Genomic DNA, 15439 nt, shown 5'->3' with positions numbered 1-15439 from the left:
TTTCGTGGCCTAGTGGTTAGACAGTTTGACCCCTAACCCTAAGGTTGAATATTCGAATATCGGGGGTGAACCCCCAACTTCTCCCCACTGCTCCGTGTGTGTGTGTGTGTGTGTGTGTGTGTACTTTGGATGGGTTAAATGCAGAGCACGAATTCTGTTTATTTAATGTATCACCATTAGGGGTGTAACGGTTCACAAAATTCACGGTTCGGTTCGATACGATACACTGATGTCACGGTTCGGTTCGGTTCGGTTCGATACGTTTTAGATACAGCAAAATGTAAAAACATCTCAACTTTTCAGAATGCCGCAAGCGCACCGCGGGTCATGTGACAAGAACCAACCAATCAGCTTCATCCTTTCCCGTAACAACGTTGAGAGCTCAGCCAAGATGAAGGATCAGCTGATCATAGTTGTATATGGATTGCAATTTTGAAATAAATTTAGTAGCAGAGCTACTGCAAGCGATTTTTAGAGCTGCAAATCCATTTATCCTTCGCTGAAATTTCCGCGTCTCATGGAGAGAGCACGTCATTGTTGCTTAGCAAAGACAGACGCCTCAGGAGAAAGACGCGCTTAGCGTTTTCCATGCGTTTTTAGGCACGATATGTGAACGGCCCCTAAGGCGCTCGCTCACTCAGCACGCGCTGAAGGCTCGTTGCAAAATGTCGAATGCCTTTAACAGACCAGAAATATAAGATCCTAAAATAACCAACAGGTCTGGTGTTTGGGTTGGATTCCCTGTAAGCTATAGTTTCTAAATGCTGCAGGGATAGTTTGCTGCGTGCATGTTTCTCCTTTTTTTCGTCTTTTCCCAGATAGTACTGACGCATATATTTTTTTTTTTTTTTATTCCCGCTGCAGATGCGACATACCGTTGTTTTTTTATCCACCACTCTCTTGCCATCACCATTATAGCTTAAAGGGAATCCAAAGTGCACCCAAACACCAGACCTGTTGGTTATTGGAGGATCTTCTCATTTCTAGTCTGTTAAACGCATTGGCTATTTTGCAACGAGCCTTCAGCGCGTACTGAGTGAGCGAGCGCCTGCTGAGTAGCCTAACATAAACATATAAGATGGTGTTTTTTTCTTCTTCGGGAGTGTCAGGGGCGTTGCCTGTTACATTGTTTGGGTTATTGGGCTACCTTGTTGAACGCATATCATTATATTTCTCTCTCTCTCTCTCTTTTTTTTTTTTTTTCAAATATAATTAATTACTCCAACGAACCGTTCGGTATACATAATGCGTACCGCGTACCGAACCGAAAGCGTCGTACCGAACGGTTCAATACGAATACGCGTATCGTTACACCCCTAATCACCATACTAGCTGTATGACACATTACTTTTTTATTTCTCCTCTCGCCGCTTCACTCTCCAGTCCAGCGGGTGGCGCTAAAACACATTCGTTTGTTTAACAAACACCATTAAACCTCAGAGGAAGAAGATTACTTTCACCGCGCTCTCTGTTGTTGTTGTTTTGTTTTGTTTTCGTGATGCTGGTTTAAAACAAACTCTTAGAAAAGTCGTTTCTGTAAATAAAGAAATACAGTTTTTGAATCAGGTCAATAAATACCTGTAATATTCTCATCCTCAAAGTAGTGACTAAGTTTTAAAGCAAGCAGGATTATCTGGAGGAATATCATCTGAACTTAGATCTGCTGCTGTGAAGATGGAGTTTATTAAAGAGGAGAGTGAAGAGAACACGAGAGAACCAGAAACCTGGAGAATAAAACAAGAGGAGCCAGAAACCTGGAGAATAAAACAAGAGGAGCCAGAAACCTGGGGAATAAAACAAGAGGAGCCAGAAACCCGGGGAATAAAACACGAGGAGCCAGAAACCCGGGGAATAAAACACGAGGAGCCAGAAACCCGGGGAATAAAACACGAGGAGACAGAAACCCGGGGAATAAAACACGAGGAGACAGAAACTGGGAGAAAACCCAGAAACCGAGAGAATAAAACACGAGGAGCCAGAAACCAGAATAAGACACGATCCAGAAACTTGCAGAATAAAACACGAGGAGCCGGGAGAATAAAACACGAGGAACAAGGAGGTTGGTGTTTATTCTGCATTCATATTTAAATAACATCTGTGGTACATACAATGTCAACCCTCAAGTTTTTTTTCCGGGTTTTTCACGTATTTTAGCTATTTTCCCGTTGTCTTCCCGTTTTAGTATTTTCCTGTAAAATATCCCGTATTTTTACACTCTGATTGTGTTAAAGGGATAGTTCACCCAAAAATCTAAATTATGTCAATAATTCACCCTCATGTCTTTCCGAACCTGTGAGACCTCCGTTTATCTTCGGAACACAGTTTAAGATATTTTAATTTAGTCCAAGAGCTCTCAGTCCCTCCATTGAAACTGTGTGTATGGTTTACTGTTCATGTCCAGAAAGGTAAGAAAAACATCATCAAAGTAGTCCATGTGACATCATAGGGTCAGTTAGAACATTTTGAAGCATCGAAAATACATTTTTTGTCCAAAAAATAGCAGAAACTATGACTTTATTCAGCATTGTCTTCTCTTCCAGTCTGCTGTGAAAGAGTTCAAAACAAAGCAGTTTGTGATATCCAGTTCGCCAACGAATCATTCAATGTAACCTGATCTTTTAGAACCAGTTCATCAAATCGAACTGAATCTAATGAACTAATAGCTAACCATTTTATGGTATCTCATGGGCAAAAAAAAATAAAATAATAATATTAATACTAATATTTTAATCACATTTTTCTTATATGGCAATATGGCAGTGGCTATTTACACTAAGTGGAATTAACGTACTTTCTTAGCGATAGATCCTATTTACAGTAGGCTAAAGGGGGTCGCACACCGGACGACTCGGCTACGACTCAGAACGCTGTTCAAATTTCTGCGGTGCCACAGAGCGCCATCTGCATAGTTTTATATTACAAAACCCAGATGTTATAAACTGAAACTGAAACTAAAATACAGTACATTTGTTTCATTCAAATAAAACATTACAAAGTGGTTACGTTTTCAGCCAGGCTGCACAGTTGCCTAGACAACAGATACAACAAAACAATAACAGACTTATTATAATAACACAGATTCTTTTCATTAATTAACTTTCAAAACTCAGCTTTTATCAATTAAAATCATATTTTTAAAATAATAATAATAGATGAAGTTTAAACTCTCCCGTCTTGCTGTGAAATTGAGCTCACGCATATAGAATGTGCGCGTCCGGTGTGCGATACCTTAAGTTGTCCTACATGTGGCGCGACGCAGTGCTTCTCGTCCGGTGTGCGACCGCCTTAAGTGCAAGTAGCTCTAGATGTTATTTACAGAATAAATGTGGACTTGTGGATTACAGTGGAAATCATGATATATTCTATTTACCATGTAAATTAGCAGTTCTTTGCAATAAGTGTAAATAATAATTAGATGCTAGTTATACTTTATACAGGCAGATACATTTGCAACTCAGTATTGTATACATTAACAGGATGCAATAATAACAGATTGTAAATGATAATATTTATTACAATTATAAAAAGTTTTGTCATTATTAAACACTCGTTAGGCACTTTACTTCAACTTTTAGAACATTTTGTTCATTTTTATTGAAAATAAATTCTAATGTGACATGTGATGGGAAAAGTGAGAAGAACGAGCTTGGCGAAAGCCGGACTCTAACCAAATCAATCGCGTTACAAGCTAGCAATCTAAAATGCCGACGGCCAAAATCACCAAATTAATCACCAACCAAAATCGAGGACATAATGCCAATATAAATGGGAGACCACCTTCCACTCCCTGACAAACAGCCATGTAGGTCCAAATTATGCCTACTGTAAAATTTGTCTTTGATGGGAAAACCAACATTTCGCAGCACAAAATTATTATTATTATTATTATTATTATTAATATTACAATTTTTATAAATAAAACACTTTTAACATATATCAATTGGTCTGTCAATATTGCATAGTTATAAACTTTAGACCGTTAATGATTAGTGCTTTTTTTTTTTTAAGTTTGTGGGTAAGAGTCGTATTTAAAAAATCCCTTATTTTGGGGATTGATTCTGGGAAGTCTCTCTTATTTTCAATGTTGTCAGCGGTACATATCCTTTATGTAAAAATAAGATGTTAACTATCATTAATTGTCTTTAATCCATGTTTTAAAATACTTATGGAAATGCAGCTGCACTGACACTGAGGAGATTTAATTATTAATTTTAATTAGGCTTTATTTTTTGAAAATCTTTTGAAAAACTTTTTGAAAATCAAGAAACTGTATTGAACTCAGAGCCTTGGAGACTGAATTAGGTTATGTTCGGCAGAGATTCGAGAAGGGTCTGTCGTGGGAGAGCACAACCATGATTTGTTTTAACAATATGCAACAACTTTATATCAACGGTAAAATATTATTTAAAAACTGTTAAAGTGTATTGTAGCAGCAAATTTAAACCAAGGAAAGCTTGGACGTGCTATAGCGGCGCTTGATGCGTAAGGGACCGTTTGAAAATTCAACCGATTGGGTTAAAAACGTCCAATGTATTTTAACTAACGTGACTTCTAACATTTAAAATAAAACATTGCCAAACTGTAAGGCATGTATAACCAGAGACAATTTATAAGAGACATGCCAGTTCCTCAATCCTCCATACAACAATATAAGAAAGGCCATAACGGCAATGATGGTGGTTGTATGCACATGTCCCGCCCCTCCCACTGGAAAGCCAATCATCTGCTTTTAACAGTCAAGTCTGGAAAACATTTAAGCCTATCGTCTGGTTCCACTGACGTATGCGCACAGTTGAGGTATTACGACAGCGGAGATGGTTTGGTGACAGCGAGTTGTGGTGTGTGCAAGATCAGATGGAATCCACATAGAGGAGGTTGATAACCACGTGAAGGCACCAGACTACCAGTTAAAGCATTTTATATCGACCACAAATATGTTACCTTACATTCTAAGTAAAAGACACCATCATTCTGGATCGAGACGTAAATGAAGTTGGTGTCGTGAATAGGGCTGTAGCTATTGAATAATTTAGTAATCGAGTAATCTACTGAAAATTCCATCAAGTAATCGGATAAAATGTGTTTTTGCTTAATTACAGTTTTTGCCCGTTGCTTGAACACGTTTTGCAAAACTTCGCTCATTCTGCCAAAACTCTACACACAAGTAAACATGACACAACACTGGGAAATATACCGTTCACATCTGTGTCAAATTGAAACTCTAATATCAAAACCTAAACTCTGCTATCAAAATATAATAGCAGATTAGCAGATCTCCTCCTCCTCTTGCTCTCCCTCCATCCATGCTTGCAAAGTTCTTGAAATGGCTAAACTGAGGGCTTTTTGTAGCTGGCTGATTGGTGTTCAGTTTTGCAAATAAGTGCCTTCAGTTGTGTATTTGATTGGTAGCAATTACCCTATGTGTATTGTATTTTGGATACATGTGTTTTCCAAATGGCACTCTGAGATTTCATTTTTGAACGAAGTGTCTTAAGTATGAAATAGAGTGTAGTATGCAGGACCAAGTGTGTTGCATAAAGGAGTAAGTGTGTTGCAGAATTGCAACTAGAGTGCAAAGCAGCGCTTTTGTTTAAAGGCCATGTTGCAGGTTAACCACCACTTTTGATTAATGGGTACATAAATCACTCAAGATATGTATATCATTTTTAAAATGTCTCAAAAATGGTCTTAAAGACCGATTTTTTTTTTTTAAAGATTTTGCTATTAACATTTTTTTTACGCAACTCTGTGATGACGTCACGTTGGGGAGAAGTCGAGGAAACGTAGCTTCAGCCTAGTATGATGCCACATTCTAGGCAACCCGTAACCCATGTTTTTCCAACCTTAAACCTGTGAAAGTGCACTGGAACGGCAATCAAACCCGTGACTTCCCACCCGTGAACCCATGTCTCGTACTAGATCAATGTACTCCGAGTTCTGAGGTCACACAGCACGCAAAACAACGATAACAGCCCCTATTTTATTAAATTTTTACTGTCATTGAGTAGCACCGAGTGGAAAAAATCTACATTTTCTTTATGTCTAGTGGCAGTGATCATGACGTTAGTTCAGATAAATACCGGTAACCTTTGTCATAGTGTCGTAGTACTGGTAAACGTTGTCTTTGTCATCTACAAATAGAAGGCATCATGGTAGCTATATGGATGTTTCTAAGCGTTTATCTCTTCCTTCGGTGAAAATGTTGTTGCAAACATAGCCGGGTGTGTGTCGCTGTGTTTGGCAGGTGCTTGTGTGGGTGCTGTCCCATGGAAACTGCGCTGAAAAGCTTGTGCTGTAGGGGAAGTGAGTGTGTTTGGGTCGCTGTTGGTCGATATCTCTCTATCTATCTGTCTATCTATCTATCTATCTATCTATCTATCTATCTATATATATATATATATATATATATATATATCTATGTCTATAATCTGCACTATCTGAATACTCTCGTCTCTCTAGTCACTCTCAATGCTCTCAAGACGGGCTTTGGTAAATTCTCTCCCCAACATGACGTGATGCAGTGCATTGTGGGGGAAAGGAGACCGCTGTAAGATAGTACCTACTTTTTCGTATTATATTCTGTTTTGTGATACCCAACAACATAAAATACAATGGATAACAGTTTAAATGTTTATTACCAACAAGCAAATTGCACAAATTCATTAAAAAGATTTTTTTAGAAATATATATATTTTTTTAATTAATAGAAATCAATGCATACATAAAATAAACATTTAATTATTACCCATTGTTTCTCTGTCTGTAATTTTGCTGTGAACAATGTCAAAGTTGACAGATTAATTAAGTCCATTTAAGTGCCATTCATTTGAGGTTTTAAATAAAGCATTTTCTGAGATGCAAAAACAAGTAAAATTAATTATTTTAAAAAAATATATAATTTAAGTATAAAAACTAAGGCATACATTAAAATAAATAATAATACAAAAACACTGACTTTTAGTCATGCAACTTAACTTTCAGAACTAAAAGTTAACTAAAAATTCTGAACATAAGCCTTTACTGTCTTGGAATGCTTTGTAGCTTTTTGGAGGCAAAAACACATGGACAGGAACTTGGTATAAAAGTCCATGCATGCTTTCACACCGAGTGCTTTAAGCCAATATATTCATGAGAATATAATTGTCTCTCTCTCGATGTGTGTGCAAGCCTTTAAAGGAGCATGTGATTGCAATGTAGAAAGGTAAGCATGTCAACATGCTCAGAACTAAGGCTTGCCCTGCACTTTGAAGCAATGTTTCCTGCTGCTGAAAACAGATGCTCTGCTGGCGTGGATGTGGCCGGAATACACAGCATGGTCTTTGCCAGCTTTGCCAGTGTTGGATAGCCCGCTTCATTCTAGAGCCCGACCAATATATCGGCCGATATGAGCTTATTGCATTTAAATCGGCATCTGTGCTTATAACGGCCGATGAAACATGAGAAACAGAGTCTCGTGCTTCACTCATGTTATGAGTGTTGCATAGTTTGTCCACCAGAGAGAGCTCTGCAACTCCCCAGTTGACAACAGCGCCAGAAATCCACTACAGAAGCGATCAGCCAAGCCAAGAGATGTACTGTTTTGACGGTGAGTCTGTTGTTCGTCATGTGAAATGATTTAGTTCATACACTGTATATAAAAACGGTGTGTTAGTTCTAGCTAACGGTCCTATCATTATCACTTCTAAATATTCTGTTACATCACTTACAGCCGCTAATGAATTGCAATATTAGATTAGCCATAAAGCTAATACCATGTTTATCAGTGGAAGAGCGTGAACGTTAATAAGAGGTCAAACTATAACGTTAGCGTTTAACTTATTCTAAATATATCTTCAGTGTTTCCCACATAATGACTGCGTAAATGTGGCAGGGGGGTGCGTGTAGTCAATGACTAGAAGTTATGTACAGCATGCCTCGAAAAAACAACTGTTATGTTAGTCTAACGCTAATATAGCTTCCTTTTTAGCAGGCCCATTAAATACTTGCTTTTAACTTGTTTGAAGGTGGTTCTTCTCAAAATCGTCAGTGGTGTGTTCATGACACTAATGGGGCAGTCACACCGCACTTTTCTCTCCATTGACTTCCATTCATACGCATGCGAATGCGTCAGACCGGAAACGCAAGCGCATTCGAAATATTTCGCATTTCGCTGCGTTCCAAAGTTCAAGTCTGATGAACTCTGACCTGCGAATTTGCATCACGTGAAGATGTGGGACCAGTAGAAGATCGATACGTCACTGCTTGACCTCTCTGTACAGAAATTCAAAAATGAAGGAAGCAATATATAACTTTAGCTGTAGCCGGCGTCCTATTTTATATAATACATATTTAAAAGATTATAAAATAAAATAAAAAAGAAGCTGCATAGTTCGTAGTGTCAGTGGAAACAGGAACAGATGGTACATTTGAATGAGGACGTTTTATTTTTTTTTTATTGCTTAGGCCGTATATATTTATATAGAGAGAGATACAGAGATTGCAATATAAGATGCTTTCGACGCCATCGTAATTTACACAGTACAAGCACATTTTAATCCATGTTGTGATAACTGTGGAGAGACCGTTTGGCTCCCGCCCATTCGCATCGGCGTCCGAAATAATTTTGCATGTTTAAAGTCTAGTGTTACCACCCCTTAACGTTAACCATTCAACTTCAAATTGATTCCGTAATCTTCCAGTAATAGTAGGCTAACTTTACGTTATCCAGCGCATGACGATGTTTTGATTCAGACTGCACAAAGAGAAGAGGAGAAGATATACGGGCCCGTTGTGAATGTGTCTGTGAGAGCAAATATAGTGTAGTTACAGTAACTACAGTAGGTGCGTCAGAAATGATTAAACCAGAGGGGACATGTAAATAAATGTGAGCTGAACAAGCGCTTTTTTCTTTTTTTTCTTCTTTTTTACAGATTGTTTCAAAGCAGCTTTACAGACATAACAGGAAAATGTTGTAATAATATTGTTAAATATCAGTAGGTAATAGGTAATACCTATTGCTTGACAAAATAAAAAAAAAATATATATATTTCTAATTTTTGCCTATGTAGGAGATCCCTGTTTATTATTATTATAATTCTAATGATGACATGAGTAATGATACATGGTGATATTATTAATACACATGCTTATTCTTTCTCTGTCTCTCTTTCTGCCCTACAGATGGCTGAAAAAGGTGAATGCTGTAGCAGCAAAGTGTGGGACTACTTCTGCAAATACTTTAACTTTAGTATTATAATTTATATACAGTACACACACAGACTGTTAAAACCAGCTTCAACTGGAAGAAAGGAAAAGTGTTAAATGTTTAAAACCAGACTGTTTTTTGATCATTAAAAAATATATACTTTTGATGTGCAATTGTTTAGTCATTGAGACTGTAATCTAAGGCTTTTTTTAACATAAATCCCTTCTGGAAAATGGTTTATACAGCCCACATACATAGAACAGGCAGACATTTTGCTATTGAATGTTGTGTAAGTGCAGTTTATGGGAAATTGGTCTAATATCCAGTTTATTTTCAAAATCAAAATATCGGCTTATAAATCGGCTCTTTTCGAGGTAATATCGGCATCGGCCCCCAAAAATCCATATCGGTCGGGCTCTACTTCATTCATTTTCCACCAAGACAGTGGATTCTCCTCCTTGGACAGGGGATGTTCTCGGAAATACATCAAGATCTGTGGAATAAAATGTGTTTTGTTTTGGTTATTTATCTTTGCAAAAAGTTTCTGTTTTAAAAATGTTCTATTATGTGAACTGCCTTATTGTGGAAATTGTTAAATAAGAGCAAAAAAAAAAAAAAGATCTTGCCTACCTCCTGCACAGCTTGGTTTAACTGCTGCTCCTCATCTTCCTCATCAACGGAGTTGGAGTCTGATCACAGTGTGTCGAGGAACGATGTGACCTTCTTGACATGCGCTTCTTGGAGAGTTGTGTGCTGTGCTGGATGCTCCATTTTCTCTTGCAGTGGGCTGCTTCATTTGCTTTTTGTCAGCAACAGCTAGTGCCATGGTTTGTACTGTGCTTTGGACCTTGAATACTTGGTCAGCAGTGAAGAACTTTAGTTTTTGAAACGTGGGATCTATAGCAGTAGCAAGTCGGTAATGTTTGGAGATTCAGGTGTAAACTGTCAGTCCTTGCCATCTTGCTGTGATCTGTTCTGTCGCATGAGCCTGGAATGACCTCACTGGTGCAGTCTCAGGATCTGGACTCTGTACGGTGATCTTAAGATTGTGCACTAGCTGTGGAAGTGCAGAAAGTGTAACATTGCTGTCCGCTTAGAAACACTGTTGCTGCTTCAAAAGGCTCAAGAACCTCGCACAGCTCTTCAATCAGGCTCCACTGTTCAGGCTTGAGACCAAGGTAGTGTTATGCTCTCTAAGTCACTGCTGGGTCAGAGAGTGTAGCAGTCACTGGCCATCTTTGTTCTAGCAGCCTGGACAACATCTGATAGGTGCTGTTCCACCGTGTGCATACAGTATTGTTCAAAATAATAGCAGTACAATGTGACTAACCAGAATAATCAAGGTTTTTAGTATATTTTTTATTGCTACGTGGCAAACAAGTTACCAGTAGGTTCAGTAGATTGTCAGAAAACAAACAAGACCCAGCATTCATGATATGCACGCTCTTAAGGCTGTGCAATTGGGCAATTAGTTGAAAGGGGTGTGTTCAAAAAAATAGCAGTGTCTACCTTTGACTGTACAAACTCAAAACTATTTTGTACAAACATTTTTTTTTCTGGGATTTAGCAATCCTGTGAATCACTAAACTAATATTTAGTTGTATGACCACAGTTTTTTAAAACTGCTTGACATCTGTGTGGCATGGAGTCAACCAACTTGTGGCACCTCTCAGCTGTTATTCCACTCCATGATTCTTTAACAACATTCCACAATTCATTCACATTTCTTGGTTTTGCTTCAGAAACAGCATTTTTGATATTACCCCACAAGTTCTCAATTGGATTAAGGTCTGGAGATTGGGCTGGCCACTCCATAACATTAATTTTGTTGGTTTGGAACCAAGACTTTGCCCGTTTCCTAGTGTGTTTTGGGTCATTGTCTTGTTGAAACAACCATTTCAAGGGCATGTCCTCTTCAGCATAGGGCAACATGACCTCTTCAAGTATTTTAACATATGCAAACTGATCCATGATCCCTGGTATGCGATAAATAGGCCCAACACCATAGTAGGAGAAACATGCCCATATCATGATGCTTGCACCTCCATGCTTCACTGTCTTCACTGTGTACTGTGGCTTGAATTCAGAGTTTGGGGGTCGTCTCACAAACTGCCTGTGGCCCTTGGACCCAAAAAGAACAATTTTACTCTCATCAGTCCACAAAATGTTCCTCCATTTCTCTTTAGGCCAGTTGATGTGTTCTTTGGCAAATTGTAACCTCTTCTGCACATGCCTTTTTTTTAACAGAGGGACTTTGCGGGGGATTCTTGAAAATAGATTAGCTTCACACAGACGTCTTCTAACTGTCACAGTACTTACAGGTAACTCCAGACTGTCTTTGATCATCCTGGAGGTGATCATTGGCTGAGACTTTGCCATTCTGGTTATTCTTCTATCCATTTTGATGGTTGTCTTCCGTTTTCTTCCACGTCTCTCTGGTTTTGCTCTCCATTTTAAGGCATTGGAGATCATTTTAGCTGAACAGCCTATCATTTTTTACACCTCTTTATAGGTTTTCCCCTCTCTAATCAACTTTTTAATCAAAGTACGCTGTTCTTCTGAACAATGTCTTGAACGACCCATTTTCCTCAGCTTTCAAATGCATGTTCAACAAGTGTTGGCTTCATCCTTAAATAGGGGCCACCTGATTCACACCTGTTTCTTCACAAAATTGATGACCTCAGTGATTGAATGCCACACTGCTATTTTTTTGAACACACCCCTTTCAACTAATTCAACTAATTGCCCAATTGCACAGCCTTAAGAGCGTGCATATCATGAATGCTGGGTCTCATTTGTTTTCTGAGAATCTACTGAACCTACTGGTAACTTGTTTGCCACGTAGCAATAAAAAAAATATACGAAAAACCTTGATTATTCTGGTTAGTCACATTGTACTGCTATTATTTTGAACAATACTGTACATCTTGCACTAGCATGTTTGTCTCGGTGCCCATTTGCTCATTCTCTCTAGGTTTCAATATGAAATGATCTCAAACCTTGGACATTTTGAGTCGTTTTCTCCTATTTGTTTCTTCTCTTTGCTCATCGCCATTTTTATCGCTCCCTTTCATTTTGCATCCTGCGCACTCAAATCAAAACACTGGCGGCTCCTTGCGTCTCCTTCCGCTTTGTGGGTGAAGTAAACGCATTGTGTCACATTAAAAAAATATAGCGAAAGAACCTGACGTGAGCTTTAAAATAAATTTAAGAGGCTTCTCGATTACAATCGAGGAACTCGATTACAAAAAAAAAATTTTTGTAATCGAGTTACTCAAGTTACTTGAGGAATCATTTCAGGCCTAATCGTGAACCATGGCGCATGCCTAGTAAAAGTATAACCTGTGGGGAAAAGGGCGTTTTGAACCTTATTTTGGGGTAAAGTCATCAAACATTATCAGCGATCTTTATCATATTTTACTGCTGTTTCTATACATGCAGTTTTTTGGGGGGGCCAGTTCTCCTCTGACCAGACGAAACCAGTAGTTCAATTCCAGGCTGCAGCAAAATCAGATTGTGCAAAAGAATCATTTGTTTCCTGTTGTCTTGTCCTGGTGCTCCTCTGAGACAAGGTCTTTACAGGGGATCTGTATCTGCGGCTTTAGTTGTCCTGGTCTCCGCTGTCTTTCAGGGCAGTAGAGGTCCACCATCTGGTCTGATCCACCATCTGGTCTGGATACGTACTGTATCCGGGCGACTGCAGTGACCCTCTGATCTGGATACGGACTGGATCTGGTGGCTACGTTGACCTCGGAATAAGAGAGAAACAGACAAATATTGGCCTAGATGCCATTCTTCTAATGATGTAGCAAGTACATAAGGTGTTATGGGAAGTGTTTCCGGTTCCAGTTTACCTAATTAATGCAGCCTAAATCCTTTAACGGATTTAGATATTAAAAGCATATTAGTATGTTATGTGTAAACCAGGTTAAAGAGATGGGTCTTTAATCTAGATTTAAACGGCAAGAGTGTGTCTGCCTCCTGAACAATGTTAGGCAGGTTATTCCAGAGTGTAGGCACCAAAATAGGCAAAGGATCTGCCGCCCGCAGTTGATTTTGATATTCTAGGTATCATCAAATTGCCTGAGTTTTGAGAACGTAGCGGACGTAGGATTATAATGTAAAAGGAGCTCATTCAAATACTGAGGTGCTAAACCATTCAGGGCTTTATAAGTAATAAGCAATATTTTAAAATCTATACGATGTTTGATAGGGAGCCAGTGCAGCGATGACAGGACCGGGCTAATATGGTCATACTTCCTGGTTCTAGTAAGAACTCTTGCTGCTGCATTTTGGACTAGCTGTAGTTTGTTTACTAAGCATGCAGAACAGCCACCCAATAAAGCATTACAATAATCTAACCTCTGCATTTGACATTGAGAGGATATGCCGTAATTAAGATATATTTTTGGGATGGAAAAATGCAGTTTTACAAATACTAGAAATGTGGCTTTCTAAGGAAAGATTGCGATCAAATAGCACACCTAGGTTCCTAACTGATGACGAAGAATTGACAGAGCAGCCATCAAGTCTTAGACAGTGTTCTAGGTTATTACAAGCAGAGTTTTTAGGTCCTATAATTAACACCTCTGATTTTTCAGATCCAGTTTTTTTATCGACTATGCATTCCATTAGTTTTTTCAAATTGGTGTGTTTCACCAGGCCGCGAAGAAATATAGAGCTGAGTATCATCAGCATAACAGTGAAAGCTAACACCATGTTTCCTAATGATATCTCCCAAGGGTAACATATAAAACGTGAAGAGTAGCGGCCCTAGTACTGAGCCTTGAGGTACTCCATACTGCACTTGTGATCGATATGATACATCTTCATTCACTGCTACGAACTGATGGCGGTCATATGATTTGAACCATGTTAATGCACTTCCATTAATGCCAATTAATTTTAATATTGCTGTACAAGCAAAAAAGGTGTTATTGTGAAAATGTCACCTTTAGTAAGTCAGTCTGGTCACTAAGAATGTACAGCAACCTTTGAACACTTGGTGAATTTCAGTATTTTTTTCTTAAGAATAATTATGCACTGTTTGTACAGTATTGGAGATATTGACAAAGTTTCACATGTAGTAAGTCAGTTTTGTAACTAAGAATAAACTACAGCCTTTGGAACATGAAAAAACTCTTTGGGTTATTTACAGTAATTGTTTTTTAAGAATAATTATGTACTGTATAAGTAAGGGCGATATTGGCAAACTTTCACCTGTAATAAGTTAGTCTTGAAACTAAAAGCGTACCACTACCTTTGGAACATAAAAAACCCTTTTGGTCAATCACAGTAATTGTATTTGATAATTATGTACTTTATGTACAGAAAGGCTGATATTGGCAAACTTTCACCTGTTTGAAGTCAGTCTTGCCACTAGGAATGTACAAAGCCGATTCCAAAAAAGTTGGGACACTGTATAAATTGTGAATAAAAACAGAATGCAATGATGAAAAATTTTTTAATATTTTATTCAGAATACAACATAGATGACATATCAAATGTTTAAACTGAGAAAATGTAGCATTTTAAGGGAAAAATAAGTTGATTTTAAATTTCATGGCATCAACACATCTCAAAAAAGTTGGGACAAGGCCATGTTTACCACTGTGTGGCATCCTCTCTTATTTTTATAACAGTCTGAAAACGTCTGGGGACTGAGGAGACAAGTTGCTCAACTTTAGGAATAGGAGTGTTGTCCCATTCTTGTCTGATACAAGCTACTAGTTGCTCAACTGTCTTAGGTCTTCTTTGTCACATCTTCCTCTATATGATGATATAATGTTTTATATGGGTAAAAGATCTGGGGCCTCATTTATAAAGCTTGCGTACGCACAAAACGGGGCTGAAAACATGCATACGCCAGTTCCTGCACAAAAGGTGGGATTTATAAAGAAAAACTTGACGTGAAAATATGCGCACCTACACGCAAACTCTGACCCATGCGTACGCACATTTTGAGGACAAAGCAGTTTGGCGACACTGATGGTGAGTTGTGGAACTGACTGCTGATAAAGGGAATTAACCCTTTGCAAAATGGCAAAATGTACTTTGACATATTTCAATATTTACAATATTTACAAGTTGCTCATAGGTCCCGGTTACAACAAAAAATACAAATAACATTAAATCACCATTATGGGTCCTAAAGATACATGCATGTTTAGTTTAAAGACATAAAAGGAACTATATGTATATATCTTAAATGGATGTAGGCCTATCACTCATTATGTGATTAATGTGATAAGGTGT

General features: G+C 38.2%; 1 protein-coding gene across 4 annotated transcripts in view; it reads left to right on the top strand.

Moving 5' to 3' along the window:
• Nucleotides 1-1436: 1436 nt before the first annotated feature.
• Nucleotides 1437-15439, top strand: part of LOC127935805 (oocyte zinc finger protein XlCOF6.1) — a 33487-nt gene continuing 19484 nt past the window's right edge. For 3 of the 4 annotated variants that reach the window (XM_052533992.1, XM_052533991.1, XM_052533993.1), the window contains exon 1: nt 1437-2059. In XM_052533992.1, the coding sequence (XP_052389952.1) occupies nt 1675-2059 (385 nt within the window). In that variant the 5' untranslated portion in view covers nt 1437-1674. Of the gene's footprint in view, nt 2060-9159; nt 10454-15439 lie in introns of those variants that run through there. The other variant, XM_052533994.1, reaches the window with a different exon arrangement.

This window comes from Carassius gibelio, chromosome A19, assembly GCF_023724105.1.
Source record: "Carassius gibelio isolate Cgi1373 ecotype wild population from Czech Republic chromosome A19, carGib1.2-hapl.c, whole genome shotgun sequence".
Lineage (NCBI taxonomy): Eukaryota > Metazoa > Chordata > Actinopteri > Cypriniformes > Cyprinidae > Carassius > Carassius gibelio.
This window is presented reverse-complemented; position numbering and strand designations above follow the sequence as displayed.